The 22,320-nt window shown below is 40.6% G+C and overlaps 1 protein-coding gene across 7 annotated transcripts in view; it reads left to right on the top strand.

Moving 5' to 3' along the window:
- Window positions 1–22,320, top strand: part of RRBP1 (ribosome binding protein 1) — a 68,232-nt gene that overhangs the window by 5,051 nt on the left and 40,861 nt on the right. For 5 of the 7 annotated variants that reach the window (XM_081292655.1, XM_081292649.1, XM_081292653.1 and 2 more), the window contains exon 2: window positions 18,344–20,666. In XM_081292655.1, the coding sequence (XP_081148781.1) occupies window positions 18,365–20,666 (2,302 nt within the window). In that variant the 5' untranslated portion in view covers window positions 18,344–18,364. The remainder of the gene's footprint in view (window positions 1–18,343; window positions 20,667–22,320) is intronic. The other 2 variants (XM_081292651.1, XM_081292654.1) reach the window with 1 other exon arrangement.

Genomic DNA, 22,320 nt, shown 5'->3' with positions numbered 1-22,320 from the left:
CAGAACCCCCCACTAGGGCTTATCTCTTGGAAAAAATATTTAGGGCCCTCTTGGAAAAGATGAGAATGTCTGGCCACATTATGTTGGTTTTCTTGCACGAAAACTATGAACTGTGGTCACCCTCTGGGAAGAGCCTGTGCCCTCATGCACCAGCATCCTACCCTAGTTTATGTGATGTGCTGGGGTTTCAGCAGTCCTTGAGGGGGTTGGAGAGCATCTAGAAGCGGCCTGGCTCATCTCCAGCATGGGGCAGTGAGATAAGCCCTGGTTGGGGTTCTGATCCCAGGAATAAGTGGTGTGACCTTAGACATGACTTTTCTCTATCTGGGCTTTAGTTTGTTTCTCATGTAAATGAAAGTAGGCCAGATGGCTCCATCTTTGAGGCTTCAAACCTTGGTTTAATTCCCTGCTCTCTCATGCCAGTGTCTCCAACATCAGCAAATCCCATCACTTCTACCTTTAAAATAGAGCCCCCATTGGACTTCTTACCCTCTTTTGGTTCCACTGTCCAACCCCTTTCACCGCTTGCATGGATTATTTTACTGCCCTCTGAAGTGGTCTTCCAGTTTTTACCCTCACCCCATGCCTTCTAATCTGTTCCAAAGCAGTCTTCTGTTAAAGAGCCTCCTTGGTTAGAGTCTTTATAGTGGTCTCCAGTGTCCCCACTTAGGCTCTGGCTGCCTACCATGTCCCTTGCTCCTCGGGCACACTTCTGACTCGGGCCTTTTTCATGTGTAGTTGCCTCTACCTGGGGAGTTTTTTCCCCAGATAACCACGTGACTGGCTCCCCCATCTCCCTCAGGTCTGTTGCCACTCTTTTTATTTTCACAATATCTTTATTTTGTTTATTTTTATGTGGTACACAGTGCCTCACATGTCAAGGCAAGTACTCTGCCACTGAGCCACAACCCCAGCTTCTGTTGCCACTCTTTTTAAAGTGACAGCCATCTGTCTCTTTTCATGTCTTTCTCATCTCTGCATCACTTTCTGTTGATTATCACCACCTAATGTATCCCATATTTGACTTTGCTATGCTCCACCCCAGTGGAGCATGAGCTCTACCAACATGGGGATATTATCTGTTTTGTTTCCTCAGGTGTCCCCAGTATCTTCAACAGTGATGGCACCCAGTAGATGCCATCCTTGCTGAGCTAATTGAAGAGATGATTTCCTAGTGCGCATATTCTTCGGGTATATTATCATTTAGCCTGAAGTAGTCTGGATTCCTAGAGCATCAAATATAAACACAAAAACATATTCCAGAGCCAAATGCAAGTGATTTTTGGATTACCTCCAGCCTGGCTCCAGTTGAGAAATTGACAAGAACGTTGTGGAGTGGTGCTGTCAAGCATGGACAGTCCCTGCTCTGGCAGCAGAGGCTGGACGTTTAAGTGTGCCTTAGGGGAAGGCTTGGGTGCCTGCCCTCCCTCTCCTGGCTCCCTGAATCTCCTGGCCAGCATATTATATAGATCTCAGGGCTGCCTGTTTCTCCACAGCCCATCATCCATAGCACCTCAGCAGGGCTAGGCCCTCCCAGGTGCTTGTCCTAGTTTGGGGGAGGAACACTGGCAGTCAGCATCCTGTGTTTCCCTGTGTGAATTATGAGCATGAGGTGGGGTTTGCAGAGTAACTGAGCATATCAGTGACGACACACTTAACCAGGAAACAAAACGTTATTTTTGGTTCTGAACAATGTGCTGGCTTGCTCTGAATAGAGGTGGATTTTGTATTTCAGTGTTTCTTAGTGGTAGGAGGGAGAATTCTTTTAGTTGGTATTACATTTTCTTTTCTCTTGGTCAGACTAAGGAGTGAGAGTACTTGATGAGGTTATTCTGCTGCCTCCCCTGGCAGTGGGCTTCTTTGCCCTCAGAGGGCTTTAGTGTGTAAGTTAGCAGAGATGGAGGAAGCCTGGTCAAAGGCATGCTGGTCTTGTAGGTGAGAGTGGATTCCAGGCTAGCCGCCATCCTTCATTTCTCCTTCTCTCCTGCTTGTAGGCAAAGAATGGAAAAGAACATCCTAGATTCCTAGCCCTTTGTAATGACGGTTTGTGACCTACTCATTTTACATGGAAGTGTGAAAGACCCTTGTCCATACCTAGGTGTGGTGTTTTCTGGAATCTGTCTTTCAGTGATCAGAATGTACAGCTCAACTGTATCAAAGACAATTGAGTTTTCTATGAATAGGAATTGATGTAGCTTTATTTCTGTTGGATACATTCTTATTTTTGGTTCTTGATATTTATACTGTAGTATTTAGAAAAATCTTAATTTTCAAAAATTTATAATAATAAATGATTCAGGGAAGGAAGGAGCTAAAAAATAAATGAATTATTGCAGCTCTTCATGAAAAGTCTTATTAGGGACTTGTCAAGGAACTTCTGAAAAGTCAACTTTAGCCTTGACTCTGAAGCCCAGCCCTAAGTTGACTGTCATATGTAACTTCTGTCTTAAGTTCCTGAGCCTTATGTTGTACAGTTTTATTTTTTAAGACTGTGAGGAGGATAGCACAGTAGGTGTGGCTCCTTGCTGTCCTGGACACATCAGGAGATAACACCTGCCTGGTTTCTTTAATTCCTCTCTTTGGAGAGAACAATATTGTGTATATGTAAGAGCTGGGAGGTGGCAGTAGAGACAGAATTGTGACAGATTCTTTAGGCCTTAAATTTACCTCTCCTTCAGGATCCATGAGATGCATTTTCCTGGCAGAGATGGCGCACATACTTTTAAAACAATATTTATTTTTTAGTTATAGGTGGACACAATATCTTTATTTATTTATTTTTTTAATGTGGTGCTAAGGTTTGAACCCAGTGCCTCACACATGCTGTGAGAGCGCTCTACCACTGAGCTACAGCCCCAGCCCAGCACACATATTTTTAACTCTTTACTGAAGTAAATATATTTGAGTCTATAGCTCAATACATTTTTTTTTACAGAGTATAAACCCTTGTTTAACCATCAGATCAAGAAGTCTATTATTTTTCTCTACAGCTCTTCTTGTGTCCCTGTGTCCCCTTTTACTTGCTGCCTGTCCCCAAGGACAACTGTTCTCCTATTTCTAATAGATTCTTTTTGCCTTTGTAGGAATTCTATAGATGTGGAATCACGTGGCATATGCTTGTCTTTCCCTCAGGATATGTGTAAGATTTCATCCATGTATTTGGGATAGCTGTAGTTTATTCATTCATTCTTGTTGTTTATATTCCAGTATGTGAATATATCTCATTTTATCCATTTTACTCTGGATAGGTACTTGGATAGTTTCCAATTTGGGGCTGTTACAGATAATACTGGTCTTGCCTCTGACTTCTGGTGAACACATATTCATGTTTCCATTGGAGTGGAATTGCGGAGCCACGAGGAAGTGTATGCTCAGCTTTAGAAGACAGTGCCAGACTTTTCCCCCAAAATGCTTCTATTAATTTGTATTCCCACCAGTAGTATATGAGAGTTTAGAGTGCATTGTGAAATGACTGACTTTAGGAAGGAACCAAAGTTTGATAATAAGAATCAGTTCCTTCATACCAGAGTTCTTTTGTCACAGAGATGGGAATGTCTGGCCAGCAGAATTTGTTAATCAAAGATGGGTCTCTGCAAGGGCTGATAGGAGGGTCAGATTTAATGTCAGTGAGCAAATGTTATTTCTTCACCACAAATCCAAGTGGAAAGGAGCTCCTCATAAAAATTAAGTGATGGAGTTGATTTGTGTTCTGATCTGATCCCTATTGGTTTCTTAAAAACAAGGCAAACAACAGTTGGGTACCAGACCTTATTCAGCCCTGGCTCATACATTTCTAATTAGAAGATCCACCCCTTCCATGAGTATGGTGGTGTGGGGATACACCTGCAGGATCTCCTACTTATCCACCTCCCACCCTTGGGATTAGGGTATAGTAGTTCCCCCATCTGTGGGAATATATTCCTGTGACTCCGGTGGATGCCTAAAACTGCAGGTAGTTCTGAACCCCATACATACAACGTTTTTTTCCCTATACAATGTAATATGATAAAGTTGAATTTATGAATTGGGCACAGTATGCTATTAACAATAATAACATAACAGAGAAGAAGAGTTCCAACAATATCTGTAATAAAAATTATGTGAATGTGGTCTTTCTCGGTATCTTATTGTTCTGTATCCATTGTTTTTCTGTTGACAATGTGAGACGGTGCAATGCCTGCCTGACGAGATGAAGTTAAGTAAATGATGTAGGCAGTAGGTCACATTGACCTTTTGACGATACATACTTTAGACTGTGGCTGACTGGGTACCTGAAACCTCAGAAAGGGAAACTGTGGATAAAGCAGCACTTCACATATCCAGGTCTGGATTAGAAACTTGTCTTGCTGGCACAGCCAGCCTTCCTGTCACATAACAGTGATGTTTTCCCTTTTCTTTGAAGAGCTTGATTGGCTGGAATTTGGTTTGACTGTGAGTGGCAACAGTGCCAGCTATCAGTTAGCTTAAAGATTGAGGGGACACTGGGTTTCTGGTGAGGTAAGGTCTGGGTTGTCTAGACCAGTCTTCTGACTTGGGATGGGCTGGGGCAAGTACTAGATAGAAGATCAGAAACACCTCCTGTAAAGCATGGAATGGCCTGGAAGATACTGAAGAAGGATAAACATGATGCTGAGGACCTTGGGTGAACTGTGCAAACTCTTAAGTTTTGAGGGAATCTCTCAGCACAAGGGGCAGAGATCAACATGGGCAGCATAATAGGAGAGCCTCTCCTAAGAGCTGGAACCACTAGGGACTTCAATACCTTTAGGAAGAAGGAAAGTCCTAAGTAAGCACTTCTGGGACTGGGGATGTAGCTCAGGGGTAGAGCGCTTGCTTAGCATTTGGGAGGCCCAAGTTTCAATCCCTAGCACTGCAAGATAAATAAGCAAATATGCAGATAGACCAGCAGTACACAGCAAATAAATAAATAGAAAGGAAGGAAAGAAGAAAGGAAGTGCTTACCCTACCCAAGAGCCAGGTTGTGTGGACTGGCATAGCCTGAGAAGTGGATATGAAAAGTTGTCCCTTATGTAGATCACATGAACTGAGTACTGGGAAACAAGCTCATTTTAAAGTTATTTTATAATTGACCTGGACAGATAGTGCTCTTGTGCCAGTCTCTGAGCAGGCAGGTCTATGAAGAACTGTACCTTTATGTAAGCTCGTTGAATTCCCAGTAAAAGTGTAACAGGAAAATGAACAGCCCATGCTCACAAAACACACAGAACTAGACAAAGGATGCAAAGTGCTGTCAGTGAGGAACATAAGAACATAATATAAAATATATGTAAAAATATAAGATGGTGGTGTTGATGCATATTAAATACCACCACTTACTGAAAGTAATAGGCAAGGTTGAAAATACCCACAAGGAACAAGAAACTATAAAATAATTTAGCATATTTTGAACACTGAACCAGGTCTGACATGTAAATATGAAAATGTCAATAATTGTAATAAAAATCTGACAAATGGGATTATCATCGGATTAGACAAAACTGAAGAGAAGAAATGGACTGGAAGGTAGAACAGAAGAAAATATATAGATTCATTTTTAAAAACCAAATAGATGGGGCTGGGGTTGTGGCTCAGCGGTAGAGCTCTTGCCTAGCATGTGTTAGGCATTGGGTTTGAGTCTCAGAACTGCATAGAAATAAATAAAGGTTCATCAACAACTAACTAACTAACTAACTAAATAAATAAAATAGATGAATACTTTGTAAGACCAATAGAGATTCACAGAGAATGGACTGAGAAGTGTGTATAATTGGGGATCCAGGAGAGGATCTGGATCTCTTCAGTGGGTATCTAAAGAGATCATGACTGAGAATTTTTGCAAAATGGATAAGATATTCATCAAAAACTAAAACCAACCCCCTAAAAACAGGTTTACGTGTGGATAGGTTAGTGGTGAGAGGGAAAAATTCAACAGTGAAGGTGAAAAGGTCATTTTAAGACATAAACCGAGAGGGTTACTATGGATCTTGGCTAAAGGACATTCTCAAGGATATTCTTGGAAGAAAGATGAGGCCAGATGGAAAAAAGTGAGTCTGCAGGCATTGCAGAGTAAAACTCGTTAATTTTTGAACAATCCTAAATAAATGTAAATAAAATGAGATTATATACATGAAAATAGTAAGATCTAAGTTGGAAAAGGTAGTGAAATTTATGGGGGAGAGTAAAATTTTTGTTTAACTGAAATTGTGAACCTTGCATGTTGATTTTTAAAGATAATTACTAAAGAGTAGAAACAGTGAGTTCCTTCTGTAATAGTGGGGTAGAGGATGGTGAATAAAACGTTTTAAGTAATCAAGAAAGATAGAAAGTAACCCAGGATAGGGAATAAAGTAGCACAAAACGCAGATTTAAACCCAAATATATCAGCATTCTTATTAAATGTAAATGACCTAAATATTCCAGTTAAAATGTAAATATTTTGTTCATACTGGGTTTTAAAAACATCCAGCTCTTGAGGTATTTATGAAAGATGGTGAAAGTAAAAGAATAGAAAAAGATACTACAGAAAAACTATTAAAAAAACTGGTGTATTAATGTAATATCAAATATGCTTCAAGGCAAAACCCAATATGTAGAGAGAAGGTCACTTCATAATGATAAGCATGCAATTTGAAGATTGTTAATTCTAAAGTTAAAATTGCTCAATCTTAATACATAAAGCATAAACTGACAATTTTCAAAAAATGGTCAAATCTATATTCATAGTAGAGAATTTTAATAATCCTGTCAGCTAAACAGAGCAGTAGGAATGTAGTTTGTAACGATTTTTTTTGGGGGGGGTACCAGGGATTGAACTCAGGGGTGCTTAACCACTGAGCCACATACCCAGCCCTCTTTGTATTTTATTTAGAGACAAGGTCTTGTTAAATTGCTGATAAATGGCTTTGATCTTGGGATCCTCCTGCTTCAGCCTCCCAAGGCCCTGATATTAACAGGCATGTGCCACCATACCTGGCTGGTATGTAATGATTTTTTTGTAAATAAAACACTGTAGCCAGTGCATACTTCAGGTTAGCCATATCTGTAGCCTTTAAAGTAATTCTCAAGAAATAATAAAGGTTTGAAATTGTACAGAGTAGATAGATCACTATTCAATTAAATCAGAAATATGAATAAAAAGAAAATCTCCGTGTACTTAGAAATTTTAAATTGCTTCTAGTATTCATGTGTAGGTAAAAAAAAATAATGAGAAATAAAAATGTTGAAATGTATAGTATGTTAAAAGTTGTATCATGTAGCTAAAATATTATTTACCAGGTAATTTATGACTTTAAATGCATTCAGAAGGAGAAAAAGATGAAAATTAATGAACTAAGCATGTATCTTGAGACATTACAAAAGGCAAAATAAACCTGTCAATCAGCAAGAAGTAAAATAAGGATTAATGAAACAGAAAACAAATATATAATAGGGAACCTCAACAAAACCATAATTTCACCCTTAGAAGAGATGAGTAATATTGACAAATCTCAAGCAAAATTGATCAAGAGAAAGACATAAATAACTAATATCAAGTATGTAAAATGGGGGCTGGGGATGTGGCTCAAGCGGTAGCGCGCTCGCCTGGCATGCGTGTGGCCCGGGTTCAGCACCACATACAAACAAAGATGTTGTGTCCGCCGATAACTAAAAAATAAATATTAAAAATTCTCTCTCTCTCTCTCTCTCTCTCTCTCTCTCTCTCTCTCTCCTCTTAAAAAAAAAAAAAAAGTATGTAAAATGGGACTTCACTACAGATGATGTAGACATTAAAAGATAAGTGGTTATTATGAAGAACTTGTGCTACATAAATTTTAAAATCAATATTTATTAACATTTATTAAAATATCTAATAACTAGAGAGGAGTTATACATCATACATCAAAAACTTCCCTTTTATATCTCAACATGGCAAAGGTTTTGCAAATTCTTAGAATATTAATAAGTTTCTAGAAAATATAACATCAGTACTGAATCAAGAAGAGATAGAAAACTTGCATAGTCCTATAATTATTAAGGAAATTAGATCCTTCAAGTTTTCTCACACAGAAAATAGCAGCTCCAGATGACTTCACTGATTAGCTCTACTAGACTTTTAAAGAAAAGTATTTCAGTTGTTCACAAACTCTTCAAAAAAAGAAAAAAGAAACACTACACTGTCTACTCATCTTGATACAAAACCTGACGAAAATAGGTGGGAAGAAAATTTTCAAATTTTACTCCTAAAAATACAAACCAAATCAATTAGTATGTATAATGACATATTTATCCTAGGAATGCAAACTTGGTTTAACGTTTTAAATATGTTTATATTCATCTCCTGTGCTAACAGATTACAGGAGTAGCACAGCGTGATTATCAAATACAGAGAAAGTATTTGATAAAATTAACCATGTATTTATGCAAACTAGGGATAAAAATGGACTTTTTTAAACTGATAAAGGATGTCTACAGAAAGCCTGTAGCAAACATCACACTGAAAAAAGGGATTCATAAAATCCTTCCCTTAGATATCAGGAAGAACTGGTTGCCTAGCATCATCCTTTTTCCCTCTCTTTTTTGTTTTTCGTTTATACTGGGGGTTGAACCCAGAAATACTTTGCCAACTGAATTATATTCCAGCCCTTTTTATTTTGAGGCAGGGTCTTGCTAAACTTAAATCCTCCTGTCTACCTTCCATGTAGATAGAATTATAGGTGTGCGCCTCTGCAGCCGTCCGTCCTTTCTCTTTAGTGCTGTGTTGGAGTCCTACGCTGTCAAGAAGAGTGAAACAGAGCATATCAAGAGTGGGAAGAAAAGAACAAAACAATGGTTCATATGCTTAGATATGTAGAAAACTTAAAAAAAGTCTTCAGATGTATTATTAGAATTAGGCAAAAATTTACCATACCTGAATCAAATACATTTCTTATACCAGTAACAAATTGAAAATGAAACGTAGAGACCTTTTGCAAGTGTGTAAAAACTGTGAAGAACCAAGAAATAACTCTCTGAAAATATGGGTAAGACTTCATGGTGGACATTAATTTCTCCTTCAAGACAGTTGTGTTTTTCTTTGTAAATTTGAACCTTATAAAATAAATTAACACATTATCCTGATATCAGCAGATACTGAGGAGGCTGGCTGCATGCAGTGCAGGTCAAGTTCATCCCTGCTTTCTGAGAGGTGCATGTCAACTGCAATAAGCACTCTGTTGTGGGTCGACACATCTTTACTCTTCATGTTTATTTTTTAAAATCAGGATCCTTGATTCCTACCACATAGGCATGTTGTCTTCATAAGATGAAGCTTGTAGATTTCTTAAAGCTCTCAGAAGATTTAAGTCTATTTAGATACCTACTTTTCCAAAGACTTCGTGATTTTGAGAAACACAAACGTGTCAACTCTTCATTTTTTTCCTCAGGCATACAAATTGAATCTGAAGTGGCTGATGAATAAGACTTATAATAGAATACATTTCTATTTTTAGTGTTTCAACTCTTCTTTGAAATGAGTAGTAGTGTTTCTTTAAAGTAGGAAGTCAGTTATTTCCATCCTATTAACACATGAAATAAGTGATTACAGAGCTGTCTTTAGTTACTGCATTTTCTCTTAGTTCCTCTGGGTTAAACAAAACAAAACAAAAACAAATCCAAGATTACATTTAAAATTTTAGACCAGATACTCTGATTCCGTTTTAGAAATGTTAGATGAAGTTAATAAGCATTTTTTTTTTTAAAAAGTTTTGCTTATAGGGTAGCAAAGAGATTGCCAGAAACTGTAAGCTAAGTGAGAAGTGACTGGGGCCTAGCCTAAGCTGACCCTGGGATAGGGGTGGGATAATGACAACTACAGTCATTTTTTTGCTTTAATGCCCAGGGGGTAAGGGATTATCTGAAGTGGAAGTGGGAACTGAGCTTTCCTTCACATACCCATTTAAGTCCCAAACCCTTGAAGGCCTGCGTCCTCAATGGAAGAGCAGACATTATCCCATGATTAATAAGGGAAGAGGAGGATAGGTAAGCACTTACCTGGTTTTGTTCTGAGGTAGGGAAGCAAAGTCTCCTGAGTTTTTCTGTGCTACTGGGCCCAGTCCAGGGCCTAGCACATGATAGGTAAGTGCTCAACCACTGAACTATACCCCTACGCCTTTTTATATTATTTTAAGACAGGGTCTTTAAGTTGCCCACACTGACCATGAACTTGTGATCCTCCTGCCTCAGCCTCCTGAGGAGCTGGGATTACAAGTGTGCATTACCATTCTGGGCTTAGTTAAATTTTTTTTAAAGGATTATTCAATGATAAAGTGGAACTAAATCGTAAAGGAAAAAAGGATAACACTTGAATAATCCAATAAGAGTGCAAAAAAGAATGGGAGAATATGTAAAGAAACTGTTATAAATAGGAAGTATAAAAGGAGAGTATAAATGAGTCCAATTACATAGGAAACCACAATAGATGTTGGTGGATTAAACCTACCAGTTAAAAAGACAAATTGCCACTGGTCTTAAAATAAAACCCAGCTATATGCTATTTTTAAGAGCTCCACTTAAAACATAGGGACACAGAGGAGTTGCAAGTAAAAAATAGAAAAAGGTTTCAGGCCAATATTAACCCCAGAAATTTTGGTAGGGCTTTTAAGTAATCAAACAACTTTAAGGAAAATAAATTATTATTAGGATAAATAGAGACATTGAAGAATAGAGGGGAGGTAACAGGCTCTTTACCAGGAAGATGTAATAATTCTGATATTATGTTCACCTAACAAGATAGTCTCTAAACAAAGCACAATAGTGGGAAAGTTATGAGTTCTCAATAGCTGCTTGATTAGGTAGGCAAAAACCTAGTGATGTATAGAAGATTATTAAGCTAGAACTAAGGATTCACACAGGACTTTATATTCTACAGAGTATACATATATTTATAAATATTGATCACAATCCTGGTTTGGAGGCACATGCCTATAATCCCATCTAATCAGGAGGTTGAGACAGGAGGATGGCAAGTTTGAGGCCAACCTGGGCAACTTAGAGAGATCCTGTTTCAAAATAAAAAGGGCTGAGGATATATAACTCAGTGGCAGAGTGCTTGCCTAGTATGCACTAGGCCTTTGATTCAATACCAAGTGCTGGGACAAAAAACTGACTACAATGTAGTAAAAATCACCAAATACATAATCTAAATTAGAGTTCTTCAAACTGCAAGCATTGGAGTCATTTTAGTTTGTTATATAACATCTTCTGTAATTTTTGATGACAGAGAAAAAAACAACAATAGTGCATTCCATCTACTAAGATTGAGTTGTTTCATGAGAATTTTATTTACTTGGTTTTCTCTCTCTATGTGTGTGTGTGTATATTAATATGTATGTATGTATCTGTGTCCATGTCCTAGGATACACAATAATTATTTATTTTTTTGGTTAAAAATCTGTAGGCTTATAATACAGTTAAATTAGGATTTATCAGCCATACTTCAGACTCATCCTATGTGTTAGGAAAGTTAAGCATTGCCTAGTCACAGGTCAAAGAAGAAACACATGGGAGCTAGAAAATAAAACTGGTTATGAAAATGCTGTTCATTGATGCCTGTAGGATGAAGCTACAGCAGTACTTATGAGGAAAATGTATTGCCTTAAATATTTGCTATAAGAAAAGAGGAATGAAAATTGATAAATGTTCATGTCAAGAAATTGGAGAGAACAGAATGGAAGATCAAAGAAATAGGGAAAATTAATTGGTCCTAGAATCATCATTGAAATTGAAGCAGCACTCTACCTGAGTTCTATACTGTTCTACTCCCTACTCCACGAAAATATCTCCAGACATCCATCCTGACAGTTTTATTATACCCCTAGTCTTCCAAACCTACAAAGAGCAAATAACCACAATTTCATACAAACTTTTCCAAAAAACGGAGAAAGGGAATAATCCTAGTTCATTCTATGAGAATTGAGTGACCCTGATTCCAAGATCAGAGAACAACCTGAGAATGATCTCTGATTTTTCTACTTAGAACATACAGAAATTCCACATAAAAATATAAATAAACCAAATCTAGAGATAGTATTTAAAAAAAAAAAAAAAACACCCCACCTTTTGAGGACTCGTTTATGCCATAGAAATCATCTTTTTGAGTTAATAGAATATGTATGATAATAATCCCCCCCTTATGGTTTCACTTTCCACTGTTTTTGTTATAGGTAAGTATGGCCCAAAAATATTAAATGGAAAATTATAGAAATAATTCCTAATGGGGACAAGAAAGATGGTGGAATGAGATGGACATCATTACTCTAGATACATGTATGGCTACACATATGGTGCGACGTTTTATTGTGTACAACCAGAGAAATGAAAACGCATGCTGCAGTTGTGTACAGTGAATCAAAATGCATTCTGCTGTCATATATACCTAATCAGAATAAATAAATAAATTTTAAAAAAGAAACAATTCATAAATTTTAAATTGTTTGCTATTCTGAGTAGTGTGATAAAATCTCATGAAATATTATCTCTAGATTTGGTTCCTTCATATTTTTATGTGGACTTTTTGTGTGTTCTAAAGTAGAAAAGTCAGAGGTCATTCTCACGTTGTTTTCTAAAGTTAGTATCAGGGTCACTCAGTTATCTTAGAATAAGCTAAGGATTATCCTCTTACACATCATACTCAGGACATACTCCCTTCATCCAGTGTATCCAGGCTATATGTGCTACCTGCCCATTAGTCTGTGTCATCAGACTAAGTCTATCATGGTACTGCACAAGTAAAACTTATTTTGTTTAACAATGGCCTAAAACACAAGTAGGGACGTATTATAGTGTATTATTATAATTGTCTTATTTTATTGTCAATTTTTGCTCTAATTTACAAACTTTTTTTCATGATAAATATGTACAAATAGGAAAAAACATAATATATACATATAGGATTTGGCACTGTTTGATTTCAGGCTTCCACTGGAGTCTTGGAATATATCCCTAGCTGATAAGGAGGGGGGGGTACTTTATTATAACTCAACACATTTCAGATTAAAAGAGAAAATGTCAAGTGATAATGAAAAAGAATTTGCAAAAATTTACAGCTCAGTTGCTTAAAAACAGGTAACCAAAAAAGATAAGATACACTACTTAACCTGAGAAAAACTTGCAGTCAGTATAACATGTGATAGTGAAACATAGAAGGAAAAACTTAGAAATGCATGGGAAAGCCTCCCCTCACTGACCCCTCAGCCCTGCATGGGCACTCCCCACCAACTCTGCTAAGACGGGAAGAGATGAGAAAATCCAGTTTAGGAAACAAGAAACAATGCTGTCTTGTTTTCCACACATGATTTTTTTTTTTTTTTAACAAAGAGAATCTGCAAGCTCCTAGATTTGACAAGAGCTTAGCATAGTAAAAGCTGGGTAAATAATACCTATGCAAACTTGTAGAACATTGCAGGTTGTCTATAGCTAGAAAATAGAAAAAGTGAATTACAAAAGATACTTTTCTGCCAGCACATTTAAAAGCAGTAGTAATCTTAATAGCAACAACAAAAATTACAAGAGTTTATAAAAAAAATCATAAAAGCTTTCTGAAAGTATGAGAAAACATTTAAAACAATGTAGTGCTGTAACATAACAGTGTTCATTGACAAGAAGTTCCCATGGTTACAAATTGTTTATCTGTAAATTCAGTGTGATTTAAATAAAAAAATCCCATTGGATATTCTGGAAGGAATGCATAGGCTAAAATTGTGGTATTGACACAGGGCACAAATAAATGAATATACTCTTGAAACAAAGTATAGAATCCAGAAACAGGTCCACTCATTGGAACAGAGGAATGGAAGGAAGAGACCAGACAGGGGCTGAGGATGTGGCCCAGTGGTTAAGCGCCCCTGCGTTCAATCAAAGTAAAAAATAAAAAAAAGAGACTAGTCAGGGAATGGTGCTGGTCATTGAACTAATGGGGATAAGTTCTATCACTCTTTCTTGTTGTCTATCAAAGTCAATACCCAGTGATTGTGAAATCCTAACTACAAAAAGCATTACTGATGTTTTTAGGAGAAAGTAAAATTTTACTATTTTAAATAGTAAAATGACTTTTGTTGCAGTGGTTGCCTCCAGAAAGGGACCTTGGGTAGCAAGGAGGGGAATGAGAGAGAATTTTTATTCTGCGGTTGCCATGTCACATTGCAGTCTCACGTAGTAGTAGTATAAATTTTATATACAATATCTCATCAATATGGCAAACTCTTAGAGGATTTGATAAATCCTCTAAGTGGGTAAATAGACATTCATATTTTTCTTTTTTTAAAAATTTTGTTTTAATTAGTTACACATGACAGCAGGATGACCTTGACATATCATACTTTTGAATCAGATGGGATATGATTTCTCATTTTTCTGAGTGTACAGGTTGCAGAATTGGTCATGCAGTCACGTATATACACACAGCAATAATAATGTCTATTTCATTCTACTATCCTTCCTTTCCCCCATCCATTCCCCTCCCCTCCCATCACTTCTCTCTACCCAACCTAAGTTGACGCTATTCTCCTTTTTTTCTCACATCTTCATACGTGTATTCTGTATAACGATGAGGGTCTCCTTCCATCTTCCATGCGATTCCCCTTCTCCCTCCCTTTCCCTCTCACCTCTCTTCCCTATCTAGAGGTAATCTTCTTTCCATGCTCTTCATATTTTTCTTGCTCTTCTTTATTTTTGAACTCTTTCTGAAGTGCTTGGACCAGAAGTGTTTCAGATTTGGGATTTAAAAAAAAATTTTGGAATATTTGTTTATACATAATGAGAACTACCTTAGGGATGAGACCCAAGTCTAAATTCATTTATGTTTCCTGCACACCTTATTACACATGCAGCTTGAATATTATTTGTACAGTATTTTGAGTACACCTGTGTTTTGACAGAGACCATCATATGAGGTCGGGTGTGGAATTTTCCAGTTGTGGCATCATATTGTATTCAGAATTTCAGAATTTGGAGCACTTCAGATTTTTTAGTTAGAAATGCTCAACCTTTATCTTAAGGGGAAAAAAAAAGGAGATAATGATTCTGATATAGCCATATCTGTTTTCCTGCCATTCTGCTTTAGTTCTGTTTCTTTCTGTTAAGTCACCTTATGTCTAGGAAAAGGATATGGAGGCTTATCCTCTTTGACCATCCCTACCTGTAGCCATGGCTTCTCCCAGCATCCAGATGTGGTCTACCACAGAGCAGCTGAGACAAGCCCCAGGGAAGAATCATTCTCTTGGGACCCTAGAGGTGCTCAGGGAGTTTCAGTCAGTGAGCATGGGTGGCCCCTGCTTCTGACTCCTTCCCTCTTAGGGCCTTCATCTGTTTGCCTTACACTCTTTTAGTAAGAGAGAGAGAGTAAGAATACCTGTTTCACAAAAGTTTCTGGAGTTGACACAATAGAGATACCTTGTATTATGGATAAGCACACTTTTGACTTAATGCTTTGCCCACCTAGGCGTGGCCCGGGGGAAAGCCCTGGAAGAGTTCCTACTGTGGGCCTCCTACCACAGTGCAAATTTCAGAAGGGAAGCACTAGGGATGCTGGTCTTGAGAACATATTTGAGAGGCCCTATTGGCTTTATCATTTCTAGAAGTCATGCAGGATATGTGTAGCCACACCCACGCTGACTCTCTGAGGCTGTAGAGCAAGTCTTTACTGTCCACAGTGATATTATCCTAGCCTTAAATGTTTCAGTGTATTTCTAAAGACTAGGCTTTTCATTTTCCTGTGAAAGCTTGCTTTTCAAAAATTCTAACTCAGGAATTAGTGGTGGGGATGTAATTTCTTTTTAAAGCAACTCGTTCTGCAAAAGTTGGGAAGATACATTTGTGCTGCAATAAAACATACATTTGTGTGTGCTGCAGAGGAAAAATATTCTCCTAAGTTTGCTTTTCTTGATTCTTAGCTCCCCACAGAGAATATATTTTTGTATCTCATGTTTGCTATGTGGAGTCAGATTAAAGGCTAATTTTCCAGCCTTGGTTTTTCTGCTGGAGTTTAGAAGTTGGAGAACGTGAGGCTTCACAGAGCTGTACAGTCCTCTGCTGTGAACAGGCCCTGCTCTGTCAATGGCCATTCACTGTGTTAGGGTCTGGTGACCAATGCCAACTGCAGCTCCAGGAGAGGCCACCTCTCAAGAACATAGTTGTTGGGAAGCCACTTAAGGTTTATGGAGCCATAGCTAAGGTGACTCAGACCCCAGTGTTGGTCTGCCTTCAGAAAGGGGTATTTTGGAGGATTTTGGTCATCTGAATAGGAATATAGTGATTAGAATTTAGGTTTTATTTTATTTTATTTCTGCATGAATGCATCCACATTGGCAGAGTTCTGAGAGGTCCTTGTGAGGACTTGGCGTCAGTTGGTAGACACCTACCAAGAAATAGAGTTGACCCACATCATTGCAAACCTTCTTGTCCTGCCCTTCTACCCACTGAACCCATCCAGGGCTGAGCAGGGTACAAGTCCCTTTTTAATGCCAAGTGTGGGGGAGCGTGTTCCTGGAAAGGCTCATTTGTGACAGCTTACCTTGATCGTCACGTAAGAGAATGCCCTGGTGGTGCCCTGTGCTATTACTACTACAGCCAGAGGTCAGAATCCACTTGGAAACACAAATGCCATCTCATCCAGAGGTCGAAGGCCTCTAGGAGCTTACCTCAGACTTTGTTTACAGACGTGATGACCAGGGTGCAAAGCTGTGCCTTGGCCCTGTGCCACCCAGGGTTCACCGTCTGTTGGAGAAGTCAGTGCTACAGCAGCTGCTGATGGTGTGATCACTATGAAAGTGTGCTGGGCAGCTTTTGTGAGGGAAGTATCAAAAACCCTCCTTAAGGGGCTTATTCGGAAAGACAGTGAAATCCTGTGTTTGAACTGCAAAGTAGAGTGATTTGTCTTAGAATATGATGTTGAGACATTTAAACACTGTCCTTTGCAGTCCCTTCTTTAAATCACCCTGTTGTCACAATTTGGCTTTTGTAATTGTTGTTTAGAAATTCCCACTTGACATTTCCATCCCTACACACGCTCAGGAGGTGTTGGAATCTCAACTTTTTGGAAGAGCAGTCTCAATGTCTGAGCCACCACCAGCCTAGACCCAGGTTCCGCGGTGTCTAAGAATCCTGGAGGGCAGTGTCCTCTTCTTTTCCTCTCCCTTTCTGGCCTTCCCTGTCCACTTTCCTTTTCTGTTTGCCTGTTCTGTTGCTGATCCTCTTTAAAAGGGGTTAGGTTTTTCTCACTCTTTCCGGTTTAGTGGACTGAGAATTGATGATAGCATCAACATTAGTTAAAAGTTGAGTATCTGTATACACTCCTTGGTTCCTTGGTGAAGTGGAACTAAGTCTGGGCCATCAGCCAGAAAGGTCTGCACCCTATTGCCTCTGGCCCCTCAGACTTTTGCCCATAGGCAGCAGTGAGAATGGTGGGGTGTGTTGCCTGACAGAGGCCTGTTGATACTGTCCCCTCCTTTTGTGCAGCCCGAAGATGTGAAATTCCAACCCTGGAGTCTGATGGGCTTTCCAAGACTTCCCCTCCTACTTCCCAACTTGCAAATTATAGGCTCTCTGACTGCATGAGCTATTGTCGGCAAAAAGACATTTTCCTTCACTAAGTTCTTGATAACTGTTTTAGGATTGTAATGCACAGTTGTTTATTTTTGACCCCAGTAGTGCTAGGGGTAAAAGGGAGGCAACAAAATAGAGATGGCATGCCAGTGGCCTGCTGGCCAAAATGTACATTGCTAAAAGGCTTTGATGTTTTTGAGTTTACTAACATGGTATTTTTAAAATCAGTCAATTTCACATCAAGAGAAGAAGAAGAAGAAAAGGATTTCTGCCTAATGTGAACAATTAGATCATCTCTCAACTCAGTACTCATATTTCTATGGCAGTCAGCTATGGCTGAATGGCTAACCTACTACCTAATTTAGGCAGGGCGTTTTTCTCCACAGTCCCTACTACTCCCCACTGTCTCATATCTGGTTTTACTTGTGCTCAAGTGCATCTTTGACCCCTGCCATGGGGAACATCTTGAATTGGGATCATAGCTGCGACTTGATCTTAATGTCTCCTGGACATTAAGTACTCTGTTGTAGATCTACACTTTGCAATCTGTCTATTATTTGCACTTCCCATCAATAAGAGATGCTCAGATCTTGGATAAAAATTGGTCTCTTCTAAAAAGGGGCAGGTAAGAATGTGTGATACCAAAGATTGCCTGGGTTTGTTTCTAATCTGAATTTAGTCTGAAGAAAGAATTAGTGAAACCTTAGATTTGGTGACAGGGGTGGAGATGGAAATTGTCAAATGCTTCAGTTTCTCCAAAAAGTAATCAAATGTATGTATTTGGCAGGTGAAAAGAAAGCCAGCCAAGATGGATATTTACGACACTCAGACCTTGGGGGTTGTGGTCTTTGGTGGGTTCATGGTTGTTTCTGCCATCGGCATTTTCCTGGTGTCAACCTTCTCCATGAAGGAGACGTCGTATGAAGAAGCCCTAGCTAACCAACGCAAAGAGATGGCAAAAACACACCACCAGAAAGTAGAGAAAAAGAAGAAGGAGAAGACAGTGGAGAAGAAAGGAAAGACCAAGAAAAAGGAAGAGAAACCTAATGGGAAGATACCTGACCATGACCTGGCCCCCAATGTGACCATCCTCCTCAAAGAATCAGTGCGCGCACCTGAAATGACTTCGGCCCTGACCCAAGTCCAGTCCCCCATCGTTGTTGCTCCTATAGCTACGGTACCAGCCATGCCCCAAGAGAAGCCAGCCTCCTCCCCTAAGGACAGAAAGAAGAAGGAGAAAAAAGTGGCCAAAGTGGAACCAGCAGTCAGTTCTGTTGTGAATTCCATTCAGGTTCTTGCCTCCAAATCTGCCATCTTGGAAGCTTCCCCTAAGGAGGTGCCTATGGTTGTTGTGCCCCCAGTTGGCGCCAAGACCAGCGTCCCTGCCCTTGCTCAAGGCAAGAAGGCAGAAGGGGTCCAGAACCAGGGCAGAAAGGGGGAGGGAACCCCTAACCAGGGCAGGAAGGCAGAGGGAACCCCAAACCAGAGCAAGAAAGCAGAAGGATCTCCAAATCAGAACAAGAAGGCAGAGGGTGCTCAGAACCAGGGCAAGAAGATGGATGGGACCCAGAACCAGGGCAGAAAAGGGGAGGGGACCCAGAACCAGGGCAGAAAGGGGGAAGGGACCCAGAACCAGGGCAAGAAGGGGGAAGGGACCCAGAACCAGGGCAAGAAGGGGGAAGGGACCCAGAACCAGGGCAAGAAGGCAGAGGGAACCCAGAACCAGGGAAAGAAGATAGAAGGAACCCCAAACCAAGGTAAGAAGGCAGAGGGAACTCAGAACCAGGGCAAGAAGGGGGAGGGAACTCCAAACCAAGGTAAGAAGTTGGAGGGAGCCCAGAACCAGAGCAAGAAGGGGGAGGGTGCTCAGAACCAGGGAAAGAAAGGGGACGGGGCTCAGAACCAGGGCAAGAAAGGGGAGGGGGTTCAGAACCAGAGCAAGAAAGGAGATGGGGCTCAGAACCAGGGCAAGAAAGGGGATGGGGTTCAGAACCAGGGTAAGAAAGGGGATGGGGTCCAGAACCAGGGCAAGAAGGGAGAAGGGGACCAGAACCAGGGCAAGAAGGGGGAGGGGGACCAGAACCAGGGCAAGAAGGGGGATGGGGCCCAAAACCAGGGCAAGAAGGGGGATGGGGCCCAGAACCAGGGCAAGAAGGGGGATGGGGCCCAGAACCAGGGGAAGAAGGGGGAAGGGACCCAGAACCAGGGGAAGAAGGGGGATGGGGTCCAGAACCAGGGGAAGAAGGGGGATGGGGTTCAGAACCAGAGCAAGAAGGGGGATGGCGCCCAGAACCAGGGCAAGAAGGGGGATGGGGCCCAGAACCAGGGGAAGAAGGGGGAAGGGACTCAGAACCAGGGCAAGAAGGGGGATGGGGCCCAGAACCAGGGGAAGAAGGGGGATGGGGCCCAGAACCAGGGTAAAATATTGGAGGGAACGCCAAACCAGGGCAGGAAGGTTGAGGGGGCCCAGAATCAGGGCAAAAAGGGAGAGGGATCCCAGAACCAGGGTAAAAAAGCAGAGGGGGCTCAGAACCAGGGCAAAAAGGTAGAGGGAACGCCAAACCAGAGCAAGAAGGGAGAGGGAGCCCAAAACCAGGGCAAGAAGGGAGAGGGGCCCCCAAACCAGGGCAAGAAAGGGGAGGGGGCCCAGAATCAGAACAAAAAGGGGGAGGGGGCTTCTAACCAAGGCAAAAAACCAGAGGGGAGCCCCAACCAGGGCAGAAAGGGAGAGGGAGCCCCCAACCAGGGCAAAAAGGCAGAAGGGACCCCTAACCAAGGCAAAAAGGCACAGGGGACCACCAACCAGGGCAAAAAACCAGATTCAGTTCCTAATCAGGGCACAAAGGCAGAGAGTGTCACGAACCAGGGGAAAAAAGCTGAAGGAACCCCTAATCAAAGCAGAAAGACAGAAGGAACTCCCAACCAGGGCAAAAAGGCAGAAGGGTCTCCCAACCAGGGCAAAAAGATGGATGCAGCTGCCAGTCAGGGTAAAAAGTCAGAGTCAGTTCCTGTCCAAGGTAAAAATGCAGACATGGTCCAGGGCCAGGAGGCACCAAAACAAGAGGCTCCTGCAAAGAAGAAATCTGGTTCAAAGAAAAAAGGTGAGCCTGGTAAGTGACTCTGGTCTCTTTGTGACCTTGGAGGGAAAAGCTGTCTTTATATGGCTTGTGGATTCCCTTGAGGAGCCATCTGTAATCGTCAGCTTTTGCCACAATAAGACCCTGTAACAAACATCCCCCAAATTTAATGGCTTACAACAGCAGTCACTTACCCTTCTTCATACTGCTGTGAGTTGGCTGGAGGTTGGCTGGGATGTCTTGGCTTGGAGGTTCTGCTTCAAGCTGTGGTCTAACTGGGTCAGCTCCTTGCTGCAAGTTGAGCTCAGGTCTGGTCCTCATGTATTAATTCTGAGGTCTGGGCTGGGGATTCAGTGGCTCTCCAGGGTAGAGGGACAAAAGGGCATTTCAAGTAGAAACATATCTATCCTGGGATCATTGGCCAGGGAAAATCATGTGACTGAGCCTGAATCCAGGGGCAGGGAGTCTTCTCTGTCTCCAGTGAGAAGGACTGCAAAGTGATGTTGGATAGGGGATTTGAAGAATGAGGAATAGTCTACATAGGACTGTGTCTTAACAAGTCAGTCTTAAATATCCGACTGTATTCTGTCAGACTGTTCTTTGTTCTTATTTCACCTGATGCTTTTGTATAGCTTTATGCATTTATATATATTTGTTGGGTTAATAGCAGTAGAGTAATGTTCTTAAGGTGCAGTCACATTCTTCCATATTGCTCCAACCTTCCTCTCTTCCCTGCTCCTACCCTAGTTATGTAATGGAAGTTTTATGGAACATTAATGTAGGAATTGTTTCATATAGACAGATATTAGATCATGAAGAGCATTAATTTGCCTTTATCTGTGTAGTGCATACTAGTAGAGAAATTGGACCAGAGTGCATCACTCATTTGATTTCATTTTGTCTCCTCCTCCTCTTCCCTCTCCACTTCTTTCCTCCTCCAGTGTTTGAATAGCCATTGACTGAATGGAAAATTAATTCTGTTTGTCTTAAGGAAAGGTATCTTAGGGCATTTGAAGGTGTGAACCTGTGTCATGTAGCATAGGGCCCTCTTGTTTTTAAAAAGTTGAATTTTCCTATTTTGCTCCTCTGTTGAACTTTGTTCCCTTTCTCAGGTCTCCCCCAACTCCAGTTTCTGATGGGACATTTCCTCGGAGTATATGAGGAAACCCATCCCACATGACTGGCTCTGGGACCTGCTCAGCATCTAGAGGCCCACCTGGGTCAGGTTGGCCCTTTAAGACCTTGACACTGAGGAACTGGGCTTTAGCTTACTTCCAAAGGCTGGAGAGTAGCATACTGCCCTGTCTTTAACATGATGTTTGTTCCACTGCACCCGCAGATAGGGGTAGAGCTGAGAACTGGCTGGCATCAGATTTTCCCACATGGAGTTGTTTAGTGCTTCCTGTGCCCCGTGGTCATTATTAGGACTGGGATTATATGACTCAGTGATAGAGCACTTGGGAGCATGTACTGGGCCCTGGGTTTATCCTCACCCCTGCAAAAACAACAACATGGTCATTGTTACCTTGGATGGTTTTAGATGTTTGAAATAAGATGTGAAACAGAAATGTGGTGGTGATAATAATATTGGAAGGGAAGTTGAAATTACCCTAATTGTCCAAGTAATAAAGAACCTTGTAAGGAATAAGACTTATGTGTGATCTGTCTAAATCTATGCAACAGCTTG

This window comes from Spermophilus citellus, assembly GCF_964194105.1.
Source record: "Spermophilus citellus genome assembly, chromosome: 4".
Classification (NCBI taxonomy): Eukaryota; Metazoa; Chordata; class Mammalia; order Rodentia; family Sciuridae; genus Spermophilus; species Spermophilus citellus.
The sequence above is the reverse complement of the archived record's forward strand: the minus strand, read 5'-3'. Positions and strand labels throughout refer to the sequence as shown.